The 21456-nt window shown below is 45.0% G+C and overlaps 1 protein-coding gene across 1 annotated transcript in view; it reads right to left on the bottom strand.

The window, feature by feature from the left end:
• Positions 1-21456, bottom strand: part of LOC139473711 (splicing factor 3A subunit 3-like) — a 68772-nt gene that overhangs the window by 30203 nt on the left and 17113 nt on the right. The window contains exons 5-9 of the mRNA XM_071256430.1: positions 15428-15500; positions 13155-13246; positions 12935-13017; positions 10165-10237; positions 9478-9543 (exon numbers count right to left, since the gene is read on the bottom strand). Of these exons, the coding sequence (XP_071112531.1) occupies positions 9478-9543; positions 10165-10237; positions 12935-13017; positions 13155-13246; positions 15428-15500 (387 nt within the window). The remainder of the gene's footprint in view (positions 1-9477; positions 9544-10164; positions 10238-12934; positions 13018-13154; positions 13247-15427; positions 15501-21456) is intronic.

Below are 21456 nucleotides of genomic sequence, written 5' to 3'. Positions count from 1 at the left end.
AGAACTTGTCCCCAGTGCATGGCCATCCAAGCGTAGACGCTGTCTGCACCACTGTAGACATGCTTGACCGTGGTTTCCCGTCAAAATGGGACATCTGGCAGGTCTTCTGGCGACAATCCCTGCACATCTGAGGCGGCGACGTACGGTTTGTGAAGATATTCGTTGAAGGCCAGGGATGCTTCTTGCAGTCACTGTTGCTGGCTGGAATCAATTTCGTAGGTGTGTTGTTCGAATCCAGTTGTCTTGTCGATTATTGGTTACGAGTGGCCTGCCATTCCGAGGATGGTCTCTGACTGCATTCGTCTGTTGCCAAAGTTGCCATAAACATCAAATGGTGTTTCTGTGGACCTTAAATTGTCTTGCAACATCACATTGACTCGATCCTGCTTCAAGCATACCAATGGCTCTCAGAGGCTCATTTTCGGACAGGCGTGGCCATTTGTAAAGTTGAATAATTGCGTAATTTTGTTGTTTTTCTGAGTGGTTGTTGTCAGCACGATGCTAAACAATGCATATGGAATCCTGTTAACGCACATGTTTTTATACCAATTCTTGGGTAGTGAAATGCATGGGGCTTGCATAAAAGTAAACTTTTGCATGGAATGCATGCTTTTCTGTGGCAGTTGCGTTTTTGTGACTTGATTCGATACATGTACTACAATATTGAAAACCAAACTTTACTTGTTTGAAAAATACACTAAAATATTGGTGTCACAGGAACTTTTGTTGTGGAGTATATTTGGTATTTCTTTGAGGTGAAGGTTCAGTGAAAGAATGTTTACATAATCATTCTTTCCCTGTGATTAGAATCAGTGGTCCAAACCAGTGTAAGCCCTGGACGTCCGAGACGTCCATCAGATAGTGTGAGGCAAACACTGAGTCTGACTGCCAAAAGCAACTCCCATTATAGCTGTTAACATATAGTTGCTATGTAGTGCCATGGTCGATGCCTCTTCCCTTGTCTCATGCGGGTTGGAGGCAAGTTGAAGCAAATGTGTATGCTTGTCAGATGACTGATCATAGCCAAAAGACACTGTGGCCCTGGATACATCCATAGTTGAAGTTGTTGACAAGGGGATGAATTATCTCTTACATGAGCGGCTCAGAGATTCTGAAGCTTGAAGATTGATCTTCAGGGCTCTCACTGGGCAGAGTGAGAGATCTTCCAGATCCTTTAGGACTAATATAGAGGAAAGTGGAGGGATGGTTATAACCTGTCCAGCCAGCCAGGGACTTGGTTCTTTGCTAAAAAGTCCCATCTCAGGGCCAGGAAGACTTTGCCATGGTGCTGTCTTTCAAAACAATACCATTAACATCATATGTGTGGATTTCACTAACGCGAGCGGCAGTAGACAACGCTTACAAGAAGACCGTCTTGAGTGTGATATGCTCAAAGTTTTTATCAGCCAAGGCTTCGTAAGGTTCAGGCGACATATGAAGTAAGATGATATTCAAGTCCCAAGCTGGTGGCCTTAATCGAGAAGCCAGGTCCACCATTCTGTATGATCGTATAAAAGCTTGAAGTTATGCTTCTGCGAAAATATTCATACCACTGGTCAAGCAATCACTGTGTTGATAGCAGCTAGGTAAGTAGCAAGTGTAGCTCCTTTAGGCTTTCTTGAGATTTTCAAATGCTGAAGGTATTCTGCTATCTGTTGAGGTGATGCTGTATTTGGGGATTGAATGTCTTGAGCCTTGCAGTAACATCGAATGCTTTCCACTTTCGATCACAGAGAGCATTTGTCGAAGTATGAAGCATCTTTAACAGATTGAGTTACTCTCCTAGAACTTCTTTGGCAATAAAAGATTTCTGAAGATACGCCAGATGCAGAGATGGAGTCTCCAGTCACAGATGAAGCTGGCTTGAGTGTCACTGAAGCAGTAGGGCTGTCCTTAGAGGTAGATGATGATGCTTTCAATCTGCGATGTTTACAAGCACAGTGAACCAACTCCTCGCTGGCCAGAAGGGCGTGACCCAAAGTAGATGAAGTCTCTTCGTGTCTAAAATCTTCTACAACCCTCGAGATAGAGGTCCGGACTGTTGGCGGACCACTGGAAGGTATGCATGAGCATACAGGTCTTGCCCGAGAAAAGGCTAGAGCAGCGTGTTCCCAAGCCTGTAGGTCAGTTACTGGGGAGATGAAACATGGTAGTGTTGTACCTGGTCACAAATAGGTATACTTCTTGCTTCTGGTAAAGCTGACAAATCCACTGGCTGATCTCCGGATGGAGCCTCCACTCCGTCGGGAATGGTTGATCCAGTCGTGATAGCGCATTGCTGACACGTTCGGAATCTCCAGAATGTGCCTGGCTTGAACTTGAATTAGAAGTGAAAAACTTTTACAAACCTGTAGAGGTTATGAATTCTCTGATGAAATCCTCCTTGGGGCACTTATTGCATTTTCCTTGCTCAAGAAAATCTACATGACATAGTTGTAACCATTTTCCTTAATAAAAAATGTTACCACACAAAAAACTTCGTTTTTGTATGATATACGACCACCCTTACGGGGCCTCACCACCAACGGCGCCTCACGCCAGGGGGAGCAACTCTCACCCAAATCACTTTCCATATGTCAAATGCTGACGGAATGTGGGGAGGTGGGTGGCCGTGCCCCAAGGAGGATTTCATCAGAGAATTCATAACCTCTACAGGTTTGTAAAATTCTCTTTCTGATTAAATCCTCCTTGGGGCACTTATTGCATCAGGACAGACTCCCAAAGATAATCTAGGAAGTGGCATCCGTCAGCAACAGGCGTAAATAAATACATCGTATTTGATTATTCAACAGAATAAAAAATTGAGTTCAATAAATGGAACCAACCTTATCGTGAGGCACCACCGTCGAAAGGCGGGGGCTAGAGACAGGGCGTGGTTGACCATATATTATGATAAAGCCTGTTTTTGCGGCTTGTCATAAGTTGAGAACTCGAAACACCTCCCACCCCCACACTTTTTTTGAACAAGTGATATAGGGGCGTAGATCACGAGAGACCATAACCAGCGCTGAGCTAGGCCAGAGGGTCCCCGAGGATCGAAGGAGCGCGTGCGCAAAATACGAGTATTATCGAGTAGTAAGGACTGATATTTATCGACCGCAGAAGATAAAATCCGGACCATTACCGAGCAGTATAACCGGAGGACTGTCTAAAATCTCGAATGCTCAATTGGCTAGAGATTAGAACTTTGCCCCGTTCGGAGAACTGACTGACCAAACCGAGTACGCTCGCTTGAGTGTTTGTCGAGTTGGTAAGGTTTGATGAATCGTGCTCGGCTGGCTCCAAATAGCCGCAGAGCAGATCTGCTCAATGTGCAGAGCCGCGGCGTACGCTTTTGACGCAGCCACTGCTCTAACCTAATGAGCCTTCAAACTGGTAGGGGGGTCCCTGCCTGTAAGCGTATACGCTGTACAAATGGTTGAAACTATCCACCTCGAGATAGTTTGTTTACTCGCAGGTGAGCCAACCTTCCTACCGCCATAACAGCAAAATAGTTGGTTATCCTTACGGACACCAATATTTCTGCTGATATAGGCCTTGAGAGTCGTGCGGACATCCATGACATGAGCATGTCTTGCAGTGGTCCCCGACGAGGAAGGCTGTGAAAGAGCAGGTAGCTCAATAGGAGCCGTTCACGTGGAAGCGTGTGCGACCCTTTGACGGTAAGAGTCCGGTAGTCGAAAACTGACTCTGTCCCGGTGATATTTATCGACCGCATGGAAGACAGTTATTTCGGGATCGGCTGACATAACACGAATGTCGCCTACCCGTCTGCCGGACGTTACCACCACAAGGAACGCCGTCTCCCAGCTCAACAGCTGAAGAGAGAGAGACGACAGATCCCGAAAGGAAGGACCGGACAGCCAATCGAGAATGATTGACAAGTCCCAAGGGGGACTGATCCGCCGGACTGGCGGTCGGATCCTGTCCCCGCCTGCTAAAAAGCGCTCCACTAATGGGTGTGCACCCAGAAGTGCCCCGTCAACAGTGACGTGAAAAGCTGCGATAGCTGTAGAGTACCCCCGGACTGTTGATGCGGCCAGGCCGTCATCTAGTCGCGACTGGAGAAACTCAAGAACGGATACGAGATCTGCAGAAAAAAAGATCTGTAATCCCTCTATCGACACACCAGGGCCCATAGCAGGCCTATCTATCGTAATGAACGTTTGTCGAATCTCTCCGCGAAGCCAGTATTGTGTCTGCAACTCGTGCAGGAATACCGCTCTTCTGGAGGCGATTCCTGACAGTGGCCAAGCCACCCATTGAATCCTGGGATTCGGGTGGAGGGCCCCGTTCTGGGATAGGAGGTCCGGTCATAAAGGTAATATAACAGGAGGCTGAGCCAGAAACCTGAGTATTACTTGAAACCCACTCTGCGCCGACTAAAGAGGTGCCAGGAGCACAATTAGTCGCGCAGGCTGAGTGCTTAGCTGAGACAGGACCTTGGAAATCAGAGGTACTGGGGGGAATGCCCACAGAATTCTGTCCGTCCAATCTAGCTGGAAGGCGTCCGGTGCCACCGACCTCGGGTCGTGGACTCGGGAGCAGAACGTTGGTGTCTGGTGATTCATCACAGACGCAAACAGATCCACCTGTAACGGCCTGTATAACAGGGAGAAAATCCCGAATATCCCCGGGTCGAGCCTCCACTCGTGAGGAGCGAGGATCCGGCGAGACAGAGCGTCCGTACGGACGTTGTCCACCCCCGGAAGATAAACAGGTAGCACCCTGATATCGTGAGAGTCGCACTATAGTAGGAACTGCCACGTCTTTCGTCGAAGCGACGGAGACGCCGTTCCCCCCTGCTTCCGGATGTAAGTCATCGCCGTTTGGTTGTCCTTCTCTAGACGAACCACTTGGCCACGAAGCAGACCCGGGAAGCGTTGGAACACCAACCTGACCGCTCTCAGTTCTAGCACATTGATATGCAGTTTGATCTCCTGCTGGGACCATAGTCCCGAGGCAGTGTGATCATTCAGAACGCCTCCCCAGCCGGAGAGTGACGCGTCTGTTTGAACTGTGAGAGACGGAACGGGAGGGTCGAGGGGGAGCCCCCGGGACAGATTCCCGACCTCGGTCCACCACTGGAGGTGTGTAATGAGCCACTACGGAGTCTCGAGCACAGTCTCGAGATCTTCCGAGTTCGCCCAAAGTCGACAGAGTGCTTGTTGAATGGGACTCATTCTCAAGCGCCGCGCAAGACCAAATCCACTGTCGCCGCCATGTTGTCCAGTAACTGGAGCTATGTACGAGCAGTGTGACTTGCGCTTAAGGGACTTGATATCTTGTGACAGAGATACACGTCCTCTCACCGTGTTGAAATTAGCCACTAGGAAGACTAGATTCTGAGTGGGGCTCAGATCTGACTTCTTGAGACTGACCATCCACCCTAGAGTGATCAGAATATCTATCACTTGTTGTGTAGCTATCTGACTCAGGGATTGCGATAAAGCTCTTAGTAACCAGTCGTCGAGGTACGGATGGCAGAACCGACCTTTTGACCTGGCCACTTGGGCGGGAATCAACATCAGCTTGGTGAACACCCTCAGGGCCGTGAAGATCCCGAATGGTAGAACCCTGAACTGATAACACCTCCCGTCGAAAGAAAACCTCAGGTATTTCTTGAACTCGGGGTGTATTGGTATGTGGAGATAGGCGTATTTAAGTCTATTGACGTTAGCCATTCTCCTGTCTCGACAGGTGAGATCACTGTTTGGTGACTAGGAAACAAGTCGAGTAGAAGCCCTCGCTTTCCTGTCCCTCGGGACCCGGTTCGATCGCAGCTTTCATAAGTGCGTCGACCTCGGCACGGAGGAATTCCGCCTTCTCTCGGGTAGCAGGCACCGGAGTGTGCTTTATCCCGGAGAAGGGGAGGGGCGGATGATGTTTCCACCGAGGCAAATGGCCATCCCTTAAAATGGACGGGGTCCGGGGATTGTGATGTAACTGTCTCCGATTCCTTCAGGTATAGAGCCAGTCGGCCGCCTACGGGGACATCCGGCTGTCGGCAGTGGACCCCGGCTGTCGGCAGTTCGATAACTTGCGACTGTGGGTTCACCCGGGGCTCTTCGGGCGCTAATGGGAACCCATCGTTCCCAGCCCCTCGAATAAGCTGTTGGTCTCGACCAGCTGCCTTGCCCCGGCCCGTGCCTCTCTTGCTCCTCCCGGCGCCCTTATACCTGAAGGAAGCGGCGGCTTCCAAGCAGGTGTGGACGTCTGACCCGTGCGTTAGCGTAGGAGGGGACAATTGGAGAGGCCCGCTTACGCGGTTTTAACGCTTGGTACCTCCAACATGGCCTCATGAGTCTTTGATGGAAGTATACAATTGAGCGGCCTCTCGGACCACCTGCTGAGCCCCAGGGAAGAGGGTAGCACCCTCTTATACGGCAAAGCAAGTAAGTCTTGGCGTGTGTAAGTCAAGTATTTAGATACCGACATCCACCGCCTGCGCATGCCCATAACAGCGCACATCATCTGCGAGGCACAGCTACGAATAGCGTCCCGCGTAAGTTAACTGAACTTCCGTTAGTTGCGCGGCCAACTCCGAAGAGTCGACCGGCCCCTCTCCCGCTAACTCCCTCTGTACAGCCGACAGATACGCGGAGTGTACGGACACACGGAGCTGTTGGCATGCATTATAATATTGCTCCTCGAAGCATATGTAAGCAGCCTTCAACTCCGCACCGCACGCGGGAAAGGGGGGGCAACAGCCGGCCCTGCTTGACCTTAGTCAAGTTGGGTGTCTCCGACTCTGGCATGGGCGCAGCCACCTGAGGCAGTACCTGGACAACCCTGTCCCGCACGTGCCTCTGCACCCGGCCCGATGCCGAGTCCCGGTGCCGAGGTGCCGGAGGTTCAAGGGAACCCACCTGCCACCGGGCTAGGTATCCACTAGTGGAAGCCTCGGCCTCGGAAGAGGCGTCTGGCTCCGCTAGGGAAAATTGTGCGTCGGTAGTGCACGGGCCGAGCCGGCGCCCGCCACCACTACGCTGGGGATCGACCGCGAGCCAGAGCCGAAGCTTGGTCTCGGATCGTCCCCGAGACAAAGGGAACCAACCTTGCTCCGGGGCAGGTATCCACTAGTGGAAGCCTCGGCCTCGGAAGAGGCGTCTGGCTCCGCTAGGGAAATTTGTGCGTCGGTGGTGCACGGGCCGGCGCCCGCCACCACTACGCTTGGGAGCGACCTCGAGCCGGAGCCGAAGCTCGGTCTCGGATCGTCCCCGAGACAAAGGGAACCCCCCTGGCTCCGGGCTACGAATCCACTAGTGAAAGCCTCGGCCTCGGAAGAGGCGTCTGGCTCCGCTAGGGAAAATTGTGCGTCGGTAGTGCACGGGCCGGCGCCCGCCACCCCTCCGCTGGGGAGCGACCTCGAGCCGGAGCCGAAGCCCAGTCTCGGATCGTCCCCGAGATGAAGTGGCCTGCCTCGGCCGACGCCGGGCATAACACAGATCTCGAAGCCGCGTCCGGCGCCGACAACAGGGAAGGCTCAGCCCGTAGCTCCTGCCGGAGCCGAGACTTCACCTCCTCCATCATCGACGCCATCGGCGACTTAAGTAACGCAGAACAGTCTGCCAAAGACAGTGCAGGAGAGGGTGCAGTGCTTACTACGGGGACCCTCGAGCCTTCTCCCCCGGCCCCCGGAGAGGGAGCGGGGGAGACAATCTCGGCAGCTTTATTACCCTTTTTAGATGGGGAGGGGGGATGTCTTAGTAGATCTGATATCTACCCCCGCCTTTATAGACCTCTTTAAAGTGGAACAAGTCAACTTGTCTCTTTTGGGGGGTAAAGGCAATGTCCTCCGCCAGACATATCAGGCAGCGTTCGTGCCTGTCTTAGAACAACCCGTACACAGTTTGAAGGTCTTTGTAAACAAGACCGTAATTTCTGAGGTGGGCGGGAAGGGTATTAACGTGTATCAGTGCGATATAAAGATTGGAAAGATACGTGCTTAAATTGTGAAACTAGAAGCAAAGGCGTAATGTAGAATGCGATTTGTAACGCGATACTAATAGCCAATGTCGTAGTTTAATTATAACACCAAAGGGGCGTGTTACGCGCTAAGGTGTAAATCCCGTAAAAAAGGTAAGTGTAGTTTATAAATTAACACACCACCTTGGGTTTTGTAAAGGAAAAAATTGTAGACCAATGCTGTATGATATAACAAAACCCCAAGCCGTTTCTTAATGGCCTTGGTGTTACATGTATCAGCCCGTGGAACTACAATATGGACGCCATTACGGCCATTTGAATTCGAAGGTACCGTGCACGTGGCGTCAATTACAACTCTATAACTTCACAATGCGAGGTATTACGCCTTTGCAATGAAAGAAATGTACCATACATACAGTTTGGTCAGCCATGGTTCTTGTCGAACGATAGATTTCTCTTATTTTGTCTTGTGTGAAAAATCAACACGTCTGTCTCTTACAGATGACATAAGGAAAGTGATTTGGGTGAGAGTTGCTCCCCCTGGCGTGAGGCGCCGTTGGTGGTGAGGCCCCGTAAGGGTGGTCGTATATCATACAAAAACGAAGTTTTTTGTGTGGTAACATTTTTTATTAAGGAAAATGGTTACAACTATGTCATGTAGATTTTCTTGAGCAAGGAAAATGCAATAAGTGCCCCAAGGAGGATTTAATCAGAAAGAGAATTTTAGTGTGTAAAACTGATTGTCATTTGTAGGAGTGATGCGGATTTCATCGATCCCCTCTTGTTGCTGTACCACATGACTGAAGCGTTGTTCGACTGGACCATCAATCAGGTTGAAACTACAAAGGATGGCTCATCAAACATTGTGATGTTCTCCAATGATCGGATTGGTCCTTGGTTGAAAGTAATAGAGGTCAGTATCGTCGAATCCCTTTGGAGTTCGTGTCGCATGTCATTGTGTTGATAAGTCACTGTGGAAGTGATTGTAGCTGTCTTATTAATGAATCCATACAATGAATCCCCAGAGTAGACAATGGAAGGTATCTTCAATGTTGTTACTAATAAGGCATAAGTTGACATGATACAGTAAGTTGTCGACACAGTAATCAAACGGCCATAATGTGATAATGAGCAGGAAGCAGGCAGACTGGGTGCCGACCTTATCATTGAAATTGCTCAATGTATCAAACACTGGGAATTTAAGCGAAGGGAATTCCCCAAGTTCCAGACTTTTTTATTTGGGTGATGAATTCGCTGGTCACTTTTTATCATCTGTTTTACTCTACTTCCATTTTTCAAATTTAATTTTGGTCAAGCATTTGTGATCAAGTATGCCCTAAAGTATTTAAATCTGCCAAGTTCAAATGTTGAGTTTACTTGACCTTTAATGAAGCCTCAAATATTTGAGGGTACCCAACCTGCTTACAGCACCTTATGCCAAAATAAATTCAGCAGGCAGGGTACAGAAGTGTACACTAAAACATCAAGAAAACTACTTCACCAGCCTAGACACGATAAAGTTTGTACACATGTATTAAGGAAACTGACCGGCCAGCCTGGAAACATTCCTTCTAACCATATCTTCTCGAACTCCTTCTGGACACCTTCCACCTCCTGCAAAGATACAACAGTACACACATACCTGATCATCTGTATAAACATGGTAAACAGGAAACTTGGACAGGACTTGTGTTCAACTGTAAGTATTTGAGGAGGTTATCTAGGTTATCAGCAATAGCCACTAGGATGGCAGGTTGGGCATAATTTAATCCAAACTTGCTCGATTTAAAAACATTGAAAATCAAATTTGATCACTTATTAAACCAACTACAAAAGTGCTTGCAAAACTGAAGCAGCCCCTTCGTCGCTATTTCCAGAACATCCAAGAATTGTATTTCCATTCTGACACATTATCTTCAGTTTTGAGAAAGACATGCCAACCACAAGTAAAGTACCTTGCCTCTAGCTACTTGAATAAAAAAGTTATATGTACACTTCCAGTTAAATGACTTCATTTCCGGTTTGGAAAAACAAGTTTGATCACCCATTTGATTGCATCTTAGTAGTAATCCTCATCAGCGCTACATTTTTACATAAAGTAATCTTTGAAGAGAACAATTCTTACACATTTTAATGTTCGACACATAACAAAAACTTAATTTCAACAGCCAGTCAACACAACTATGTCTGTAGAGAAGGGCAACCTTTTACAATGCTACAGAAGAACCAACTCACCTCGCTTAGGTCCAAGAGCGCCCTCACTCTTGTGGTATAGTCGGCCATGTAGTCCAACAAAAACACCAGGTACCTGCAACAGCAGTCCGTCATTTCCATATCTATAGTAACAGTCATACCCAGCATTCCTAGTGAAATTGCGCTCAAACAGTATTCCTTATTATTCTTTTAATGTATGAGTATGCACACATTTAAAAAAAAAAATTAAAAAAAATTAAAAAAAATTAATCGCCTTAAACAGCAATAACGGCCAACGGTACCAGTTGACAAGGGAGCAGATATCCCAGACATCAAGGTAAAACCCTGACAGTTGTAGGCCAGAGTAACAGAATGGTGCAGGAGAAGACAGTGTACACACAGTGACAGTCAGAAGACACTGTACACACAGTGACAGCCAGAAGAAGACAGTGTCCACACAGTGACAGTCAGAAGAATACAGTGTACATACAGTGACAGTCAGAAGAATACAGTGTACACACAGTGACAATGAGAAGAAGACAGTGTACATACAGTGACAGTCAGAAGAATACAGTGTACATACAGTGACAGTCAGAAGAATACAGTGTACATACAGTGACAATGAGAAGAAGACAGTGTACATACAGTGACAGTCAGAAGAATACAGTGTACATACAGTGATAGAAGAATACAGTGTACATACAGTGACAGTCAGAAGAATACAGTGTACATACAGTGACAGTCAGAAGAATACAGTGTACATACAGTGACAATGAGAAGAAGACAGTGTACATACAGTGACAGTCAGAAGAAGACAGTGTACATACAGTGACAATGAGAAGAAGACAGTGTACATACAGTGACAGTCAGAAGAATACAGTGTACATACAGTGACAATGAGAAGAAGACAGTGTACATACAGTGACAGTCAGAAGAATACAGTGTACATACAGTGACGGTCAGTAGAAGACAGTTTACATACAGTGACGGTCAGTAGAAGACAGTGTCCACACAGTGACAGTCAGAAGGCAGTGTACATACAGTGACAGTGAGAAGAAGACAGTGTACATACAGTGACGGTCAGAAGACAGTGTACATACAGTTACAGTCAGAAGACACTGTACACACAGTGACAGTCAGAAGAAGACAGTTTACATACAGTGACGGTCAGTAGAAGACAGTGTACAGTACTGTACACACAGTGACAGCCAGAAGAAGACAGTGTACACACAGTGACAGTCAGAAGAAGACAGTGTACATACAGTGACAGTGAGAAGAAGACAATGTACACACAGTGATGGTCAGTAGAAGACAGTTTACATACAGTGACGGTCAGAAGAAGACAGTGTCCACACAGTGACAGTCAGAAGAAGACAGTGTCCACACAGTGACAGTGAGAAGAAGACAATGTACACACAGTGATGGTCAGTAGAAGACAGTTTACATACAGTGACGGTCAGAAGAAGACAGTGTCCACACAGTGACAGTCAGAAGAAGACAGTGTCCACACAGTGACAGTAAGAAGAAGACAGTGTCCAAAGAGTGACAGTCAGAAGAAGACAAAGTCCACACAGTGACGGTCAGAAGAATACAGTGTCCACACAAGGACGGTCAGTAGAAGACAGTGTCCACACAGTGACAGTCAGAAGAAGACAATGTCCACACAGTGACAGTCAGAAGAAGACAGTGTCCACACAGTGATAGTCAGAAGAAGACAGTGTCCACACAGTGACAGTCAGAAGAATACAGTGAACATAAAGTGACAGTCAGAAGACACTGTACACACAGTGACAGTCACGAGACAGTGTACATACAGTGACAGTCAGAAGAATACAGTGAACATACAGTGACAGTCACGAGACAGTGTACATACAGTGACAGTCAGAAGAATACAGTGTACATACAGTGACAGTCACGAGACAGTGTACACACAGTGACAGTCAGAAGAATACAGTGAACATACAGTGACAGTCAGAAGAATACAGTGTACACACAGTGACAGTCAGTAGACAGTGTACATACAGTGACAGTCAGAAGACAGTGTCCACACAGTGACAGTCAGAAGACAGTGTACATACAGTGACAGTCAGAAGACAGTGTACATACAGTGACAGTCAGAAGACAGTGTACATACAGTGACAGTCAGAAGAAAGTGAAATTGTACACACATTGACACTTATAACTAGTACAATAAGACATTGTACACACAGTGACACTTACAACTAGTACAAGACAGTGTACACACATTGACACTTATAACAAGTACAACAAGACATTGTACACACAGTGACACTGATAACTAGTACAAGACATTGTACACACAGTGACACTGATAACTAGTACAACAAGACATTGTACACAAAGTGACACTTATAACTAGTACAACAAGACATTGTACACACAGTGACACTGATAACTAGTACAACAAGACATTGTACACACAGTGACACTTATAACTAGTACAAGACATTGTACACACAGTGACACTTATAACAAGTACATCAAGACATTGTACACAAAGTGACACTTATAACTAGTACAACAAGACATTGTACACACAGTGACACTTATAACTAGTACAATAAGACATTGTACACACAGTGACACTTATAACTAGTACAAGACATTGTACACACAGTGACACTTATAACTAGTACAACAAGACATTGTACACACAGTGACACTGATAACTAGTACAACAAGACATTGTACACACAGTGACACTGATAACTAGTACAAGTCATTGTTGAAGCCAAGTCATTGTTTGTGTAATTACCCGTGACTGTGTTATATACAAAAACAGGAAACTCACTCTTTGTATGCAGCATTCTTCTTGTCCTTGGCAACATCAAATAGTCTGTCAAATATGGTCAGGTATGTGATGTAATCAATTTTCTGAAATGTCAATTGATAAACATGTACCAATGTCATGTTAGTGAAGACTGTTTTTTATGATGATCACAGTCACCTCAAAACAATCAAGTTTGAATGCAGACATATATGTTCATGTATTGAAATGTGTGTGCACTTACCTCAATACCTTTGAGGTTGAGGTACCTCTCGTAACACTGATGTAGATCTAGGTAACGACCATATCCTTCCTCATCTGTGAACTCTACTGCATCTGTAACAGATGATGGAATAAAGGACAATGCATGACATCATCGCAGCTTATTAAACAACAACTGTTGAGCACAGGCATACTTGAACCTCATTCTGTCTTAGATGAGTTAGCTTCCCATAGCAGTAAATGACAGTTGCACAAAGTTGAAGATTTGGGGTTTCACTGGATAAAAACACTAAGTCACAGTTCTTCGTCCACCTGAATATAATGTCAAAAGATGCCAATGTCAATCAGGACGGTCATTGAAGACTGTCAACATCATTAAAAATATTGTCTGCATAAAGTGAAGACTACCAGTAGTTCTGGACAAATATGTAAAAAAATAACAAACTTGCAACTGTTTTTTTTAATCTGCAACACTGAATGTTAGGTGTAAATGTTGTACAAGAGTTGCATAACATTGCTGCAGTACACAAAGTTTCAATTCTTGGCCTTAACGTTTTAAAAATTCACTTAACAAAACTAAATCAGTTGTTTTTGAGAAAGGGCTTCAGAAAGAAGAAACTGTATTCATTACAACTAAACTAACATTACAGAGCTTCATTTGTCATTGCGCATTATATAAGAAATGTATGTATACCTTCTAATACATGTGATATATATATATATATATATATACTCTTCAAAAAAAGAAACTTGACATAGATGTAAACCACTTTTTGCCAAATATCTAAAATAATTACATTACATGAGAACCAAATAAGTCAAACAGAAAGATGATGTGTCTATAATTCACGAAAACACATGCAAAGCACATAAACGTAGCGTTTGGGGATCAATTTTACAGCTTCATCCAAACGCAACCGCCTGTAAAAAAGGTGCAGCACAGGATCCTGCATTTAGGCATTCAGGCCCCCCTGCTGAATGGGTATAAAAATCCACATCAACGGCTGTTCATACAGTCCTTATAACGGCAGTAGAGGCGGTGACAGAATGCCAAGACTGAATGCAGCTTAATGGAACAACGCCATCGGGAGATTACAAGCTGGAGCAACTCAGCAAGAAGTGGCCAGGCACTTTGGCGTATCCAGACAGACAATCTTCGCACTGTGGACCCGATACAACAACACCAACAGAGTTGACGACAGACCAAGGTCAGGAAGACCAAGGGTGACAACCCAAGCACAAGATCGATACATCCTGCTGCGATACCTCCGAGACTGCACTACCACAACCACGTCTACAACCGCACAGATCCCTGGGGTACGCAGAATATCAGATCAAACGGTACGCAACAGACTGAGGGAGGCTGGACTTTTTGCACGAAGACCTGTTCGACGTCATGTATTGACCCCACGTCATCTGGCGGACCGTCTGCTTTGGTGCCAGCAGAGGGTTAGATGGGCACGTGCAAGGTGGAGAAATGTACTGTTTACTGACTAGTCCCGTTTCCTACTCAAACGTGCTGATGGGCGCGCACGTGTCTACAGACGTCGGCGTGAACGTTACGCCCCCAACTGTGTGCAGCAGGTTGTCCCATTTGGCAGCGGGAGTGTCATGGTATGGGCCAGAATTCATCACGTTGGTTGGACGCCTCTCGTGCATGTGGCAGGTGCATTGACAGTGTGCGTTACAGAGACTTGATCCTACAGCCTTACGTTCTTCCTCACGTCAACGTTCATGGCGTACAGTTCCAGCTGGACAACGCTCGACCGCATATTGCACGTGTTTGTCAGGACTTCTTACAGCACAACAAAATCCAGACATTACCTTTGCCAGCCCGGTCACCAGATTTGCCCCTGATTGAGCATCTGTGGGACGAGTTGGATCGACACGTTCGCAGAAGGAATCCACCGCCCCAAACACTTCCGGCACTTCTTGATGCACTTCAGCATGAATGGCAGCACATCCAACAGCGTGTTATTGACAACTTGATTGCATCTATGGGTCGTTGGCGTCAAGCGGTGATTGATGCACGTGGTGAGCACAACCGATACTGACAATTTCTGTACCCCTGTGACATTAACTGTATCGTGTACGTGTGTCTGTCTAGGTGACACGATTAATGTTTTGAACATTGTGTACATTGATCTTCAAACAGTGTTTCAATTATGGTTTCTGTGTCCTATTTTGAAACAATCGCATTATATTACATTTTGAAAGTCAGTGTCAAGTTTCTTTTTTTGAAGAGTATATATATACTGACAGTCCTAACAAACTTAATGTTGACTCGGGACCTACTCTGTGTTTCCTCAGTCGGATTTTCCCGTTGCTTTGCCAATTCCTCAAACTCAACAGACATGGGGACACTGATCTGAAACAATAACAAGAAAGATCAATCATTGAGCTCTTACCATGCTTACTGCACTTAGAAAATCATAGGTGCAAAGAATATGGCAAGCTATTCAAGTATTTTCTACTTTCTATCAAATAACATGATCAGTCATCATGAGCAAGTTAGTTTCTTACATATTAGTGAAACATCATTAGTGTTATCACAACATATAGTCTCACTTCAAAAATCTATTTCATCGTCAGTGCAGCCAGAATTACACATGTCACTTAGTTACTATGGATGGGCAATACATATATCCTCACACACAAAGAAATGTGTAGCTTCTCTGTTTCTAATGCCTATTAGATAAAGGTATGTTCCAGTTACTAATGTAATTTGATTAACATACTCTGATAATTTACACATTTTACATGAGGGCAACTGCATATTACAATCCTGCAAATGTTGTGTTAACACACTTAGAAGGCACTTGACATTGCCCACACTTTGTGCATTCCTAACATCTCCAAACCCCTATGATGCTCTGAAGCCCATATCATTCTCCCATCCACTTATTTCATAAACATTGTCATGGGTACCTGTCATCTGTCCTATGCAAACTTTGCACCAGTATGTATTACATTTTAGATGATATTCAACATATTAACCATATCTGTCACATTCAGACAATACAATGACTGGTGAACAGAGTATTCCCATATTTCATCCCCATAAGTACAATAGGTTTCAATTAATATCAAACAGTCTAAACGATATATTTATTGGCATGCTATTAAATTTAAATTGCCTTTTTTTAACAGTTCCTTATTTGCTTTAACAACAAGACTATCAATGCATTTAGTCCATGAAAGTATTTTTGAAAATAAAATACCTAAATTATGTTTGAGACCTTGATAGGATTAGCATCCAAAGTATGAGGGCGTCCCAGTAAAATGCAGCAAGAGAAATTAGAGTGCGCTAAAGTCTAGAAACTGATTACCAAGCCAACTGCTGGGAAGCAGAAAAATAAACCTGTCCGGCGTGCGAGCTCTGCGCGAGTCAATTAAGGCTGGCCCTGGACAGGAGGAGCTTTTTAATGGCAACGAGGAGGCCAAAACTATAAACGCCTTTGACATCTTCCAAGGCCACATTCCTCAGGTAGTGGCTTGCGAAGACAGTGTCGGACCTCTAACAGCATCCTTCCATGAAAGCTCTAATGGATCACCTGGATCTCATGAGGATTGTTAGATCTCGGTGGATCAAGGTTGGCTATCTCATAAGCCTGAAGCATAATGGCTCTTAACCAAATGAGATGGTGTTAGTGGGTTGTACTCTGCAAAATTTCTGATATCAACAAACCAGCCACCCCTTCACCGGCCACCAGGGCATGACCAAAATCAGAGCGAGGCTCTTGGTTACTTTTATTTTGTGTATCACCCTGGGAAATAGTACAGGAGGCAGAATAGTGTAAGCTTTTAGCCATTTCAAGGGATACTGAATGTGTCTACCGCCCAAGCCTGCGGACCTGGGATCGGAGAGACAAACGTTGGTAGGTCGGTACGTTGGTTGGTTGGTTGGTTGGTTGTTTAACGCCGCATTCAGCAATATTCCAGCTATGTGACGGCGGTCTGTAAATAATAGAGTCTGGACCAGACAATCCAGTGATTAATATCATGAACATCAATCCACGCATTTGGGATTGATGACATGCATCAACCAAGTCAGCGAGCCTGACCACCTGATCCCGTTAGTCGCCTTTTACGACAAGCATAGTCGCCTTTTACGGCAAGCATCGGTTGCTGAAGATCTATTCTACCCCGGATCTTCACGGGTCGAGTCAAACGTCATCAGCTGGTGGTTATGGTGTGTTTCAATGAGGTCGATATTGGTTGACCGAACCACTCATGCATCAGTTGAAAAAATGCCTCTGGGTGGAGTTACCAGTAATGCCTCCGCCAGAATGTTCCAACACACTGGGATGTCAGTGTTTCCGTTCTCCGGTATATGCCAGCTTTTGGCCGGTACAAAATGGCAAAGACTGGTAAATGTTTAGTGTGACGGTCCCAGTGACCGGTAGAAAGACTGTTAGAAAAAAATAACTTCAACTGAGTCTCTGTCTCCAACAAGGTGTTAAAACTTTGTTCACTCAACTCTAAAATCAGTCCGTGTTTCTCTTCCACACAGAAAGGAAATCCCAGTTTCGTTTCGTTTCATTCAGATTGCATCTTTATATCTTTGGTATCTAGACACAACAAAGCTATAGTAATCAAGTAACAGATTTAATCGATATTTTCTAAATGAGTTCAGAACTACGCGCACACTCATGCGAACTGATGACTTCGCATTGCACCGTTGCCATTGGCTAATTTGCATATCACAATCACGTGACTGAACTTTCGCGTGTTTGTAAACAAACACGCTTATTCTGAAAACAGAACAGACTGGCCTAATGCAAGCCTTTCGTGAGCTTTAGATATTGTTTTATAAAATAATACAGATCTAGATATGCTACCACAAATTCGTACAAACCTGTTGAGGTTATGGATTCTTTGATGAAATCCTCCTTGGGGCACGGCCGCCCGTAAGGTGCATGACAAAAATATTTTTGGGCTCCGTGTGCTGTCATCGAAACCTACGGAGAGCTATTGCGATGCGGTCACTTTAATGTGTAAATATCATATGTATAGTCATGCAACTCACTGTCGCAGTTGTAGTAGCGTATCTATATAATTATGTAAAACAATAGATAAAGTGCCCCCAAATACTTGCCACAGTCTGTTCTTTTCTGATTTCTGAAAAAGCGCGTTGGTTTACAAACAAGAGAAAAGTCCGGTGACGTGATATGTAAATTAGCCTGTGGCAGTGGAGCGATGCTAAGTCACCACTGCCCCGGAGTGTGATCCAATGTGAACAAAGAATAAATATGCAAATAATGCTAGTTTTCATGTTTCATGATATTTTCTCAATGAAACTTACTTCCACAATCTAAGACATATGTTTATCTAAATAGATAGGCTCATCAAAAATGAAACAGATGAAATACATATGCGATATCTTGAATCAAAGGCATACATATACGTCTTTGCTTGAATGGAGATGTGACGAATCATCTGAAAGGACCTATGCTGACCGCATGGAACTCTGGGTAGGAGGGTGAACCACGTGTAACTGCAAGCTCTGATACCTTCGTAACGTAACATTGTGAGATGGGCTGTTGCTGTGAGGAGCTTGAGCATGACAGTACTGCTGTAATTATGGCAGGCAAGCAGGCAACACTGTCATCATTCTTTGGGGGCAAAAACAGTACGCTCGGGGACGGAGGGTCTAAATCGTCTTTTAAACGTAAGAAAATTGTCTCAGAGATTGACAAAGAGGGTGACAAAGATACGGGCACTGGTGATTGTAGTCAAAATGTTGCTCAAAAACGTAAACTTGATTCAATGTCCGAGACGAGGTCAGGTACGTCAACTGTCAGTTGTCAAAAGGCCAGCCAAACTAAAATTCGGAAATTGAATTCTGAATGGTTGCAGGAATTAAAATGGCTAATTTATGAAAAGGAATGTGGTAGAATTATGATGTACTGCAAGATATGTGAGGGAGCTTGTAAACAAAACAGATTTACAAAAGGTTGCATTAATATGAAGAAGTCGGCATTGTAAGAGCATCGCGAAAGCGCGGCACATCACCATGCTGTTACCATGATGTATAAAAACACTTCCATTGCAACTCATATGAATGCGGCAACGGTAAAAAATGATGAGAAAATTGATTGTGATGATGAGAACTGTATTATTCATGGCAAAAGAAAATATTGCTACTAATAAATTTTCTAGTCTCCTGGATTTGCAGGAAATGGAACATGCTTTAGTTGAGAGCACTATTAAGGATCTAAAGAAAAAAATAAAGGAAAGCATGTTCGTTGGTTTAATCATCGATGAAACAGTAAATGTTACTGTGGATAAAAAACTGATTATGTTCATCAGAGAAATGCTTAACGGAAAACCTGAGACAATATTTCTTGGTAATTTTACGGTACACGACGGCCGAGTGTGTCACAGAGAAGGTTAAAGAAGTGTTAGTACAGTGGAACATTCCTATCGAAAAGGTTATCGGTCTAGGGTCGATGGCGCAAGTGTGATGACTGGACGGCGAAGTGGGGTCGGTGTATGACTGCAACAAAGGTGGCAGCCCTTTCATGATTCATGTGCACTGTATAGCCCACAGGGTGGCTTTAGCATCTGCTGATGCAGCCAAAGTATCTAAGACTATCGCTGATTATTTAGAAACACTGAATAGCATTTACAAACTGTATGAATATTCAGCGACAAGATATGCCAGATTACGTGAACTGTCAGAGGTTCTTTCTGAATCCGATTTTTCAAGTGTAAAGCAGCCGTGCAGTGTGCGTTGGCTGTCCGTAGGGAGGGCTGTTACGGGGACGAAAGATAACTGGCCAGCACTTGTCATGGAAATAGAAGAAGAAGCAGCAGAGCGAAATAATGGTGCAGCTGTCAACATCCAGAAAAATATCAAAACCTACTCAACAACCTACATGCTATCAGATGTGTTGTATCATATGGACAAACTTGTCACAATATTTCAGAAAGACAATCTGAATCTCGGCATGATAATGCCAATTTTGAACTCAACCTGCGATTCATTGCAAAGATTGCTAAAAACACCAGGAGAAAATGAGCAATCGTTTATTGACAACATCACAAACGGCGTGTTTCGTGGTGTGAAAGTTACATATGCAGATGCAAGTTCGGTGCACGCTTTTCAAAATTCACGTGCTGGCTTCATCGATGAATTGTGCAGTACATTACATGCTTGATTTCCTGAAGACAGTCTGTCTACCCTTACTTGTCTTGACAAAGTCCTGAACCCATCTCACTTCCCAGATTCACGCGAAGAACTGAATAACTATGGAAGGGATTCCCTAAATCAGCTGATTACCCATTTCAGTCTTGTGATTGGTCCAATAAATAACGACGTCACATCTATCATAGATGGCAACCGGGCCAACCGTGATTTGCCAGCTACAAAACTACAGTTGTGGGACTTGGTACACACACACTTCAACAGAATTGTCGAGTTATCATGGCTGATTATGAGGATATTTATCCAGAATTTGCTGTTTTCACAGCTGTAGCCATGACGATACCTGTCAGCAGCGTACCAGCCTAACGCGGCTTCAGTCTACAAAACCGCATACATACAGCAAGTTGTAACCGACTTTGCCAGCGAAGATTAAACAATCTTATGATCTTGAACATGCATTCTGGTGAAAAACACCTTCCTGCAGCAAATCTACAGTTCAGAAATAAAAAGAGAAAACTCGAAAGGTATGTCTTTACACAGTAACATGGAGGACCATCCGAAAATGATAAGGACCAGTATATTTTTAGTCAGCCAGTCAAATGACCGGCCGACATAAAAAGCTAACGGAAACACTGGATGTGCTGGACTAGAAATTGTAGTCCTGGTTGTGCAGGCACCACACCCCCATGCTTGTCAGTGGAGATTGCGAATTGAGTGTTTCGTAGGTGCTCCAGCCAATGACATAATGAGTGCCCTCAACTTGAGGTTGTTGATGTGCAATGTGCACTGTCTGCCAGACCACAGCCCCGAAGCTAGCTGGGCTTACCGTATGCGAGCAATCCCAGCAATACTTGCCATTGACAAAAATGTAATTGGATGTTGAAGAGCGCGTAGCAGATTGTTGAATTCAAGGCTGTAAAGTGGAAAAATCAACTACATGAGGGCTGCTGATCGTGTCGTGTCTGGATGAGACGTGGAAAATAGTGTTTGTATGCAAAACACTGCCAGATCCCATGTGGACAATAAATGTGCTCCTCAACCGATTGCCGCACAATAGCTCCCATTCTTATATCAAGGAGACGATGAAGGGAGGTGCCCGTTACTCCACGTGTGCCTAGATACTGGGCATGTTGGTATCGGCGGTCTACTGAAGTGACTCAGTCACATTGATGTA

This window comes from Haliotis cracherodii, unplaced genomic scaffold (genome assembly GCF_022045235.1).
Source record: "Haliotis cracherodii isolate W230 unplaced genomic scaffold, xgHalCrac1.p SCAF_3, whole genome shotgun sequence".
NCBI classification, from domain to species: domain Eukaryota; kingdom Metazoa; phylum Mollusca; class Gastropoda; order Lepetellida; family Haliotidae; genus Haliotis; species Haliotis cracherodii.
The sequence above is the reverse complement of the archived record's forward strand: the minus strand, read 5'-3'. Positions and strand labels throughout refer to the sequence as shown.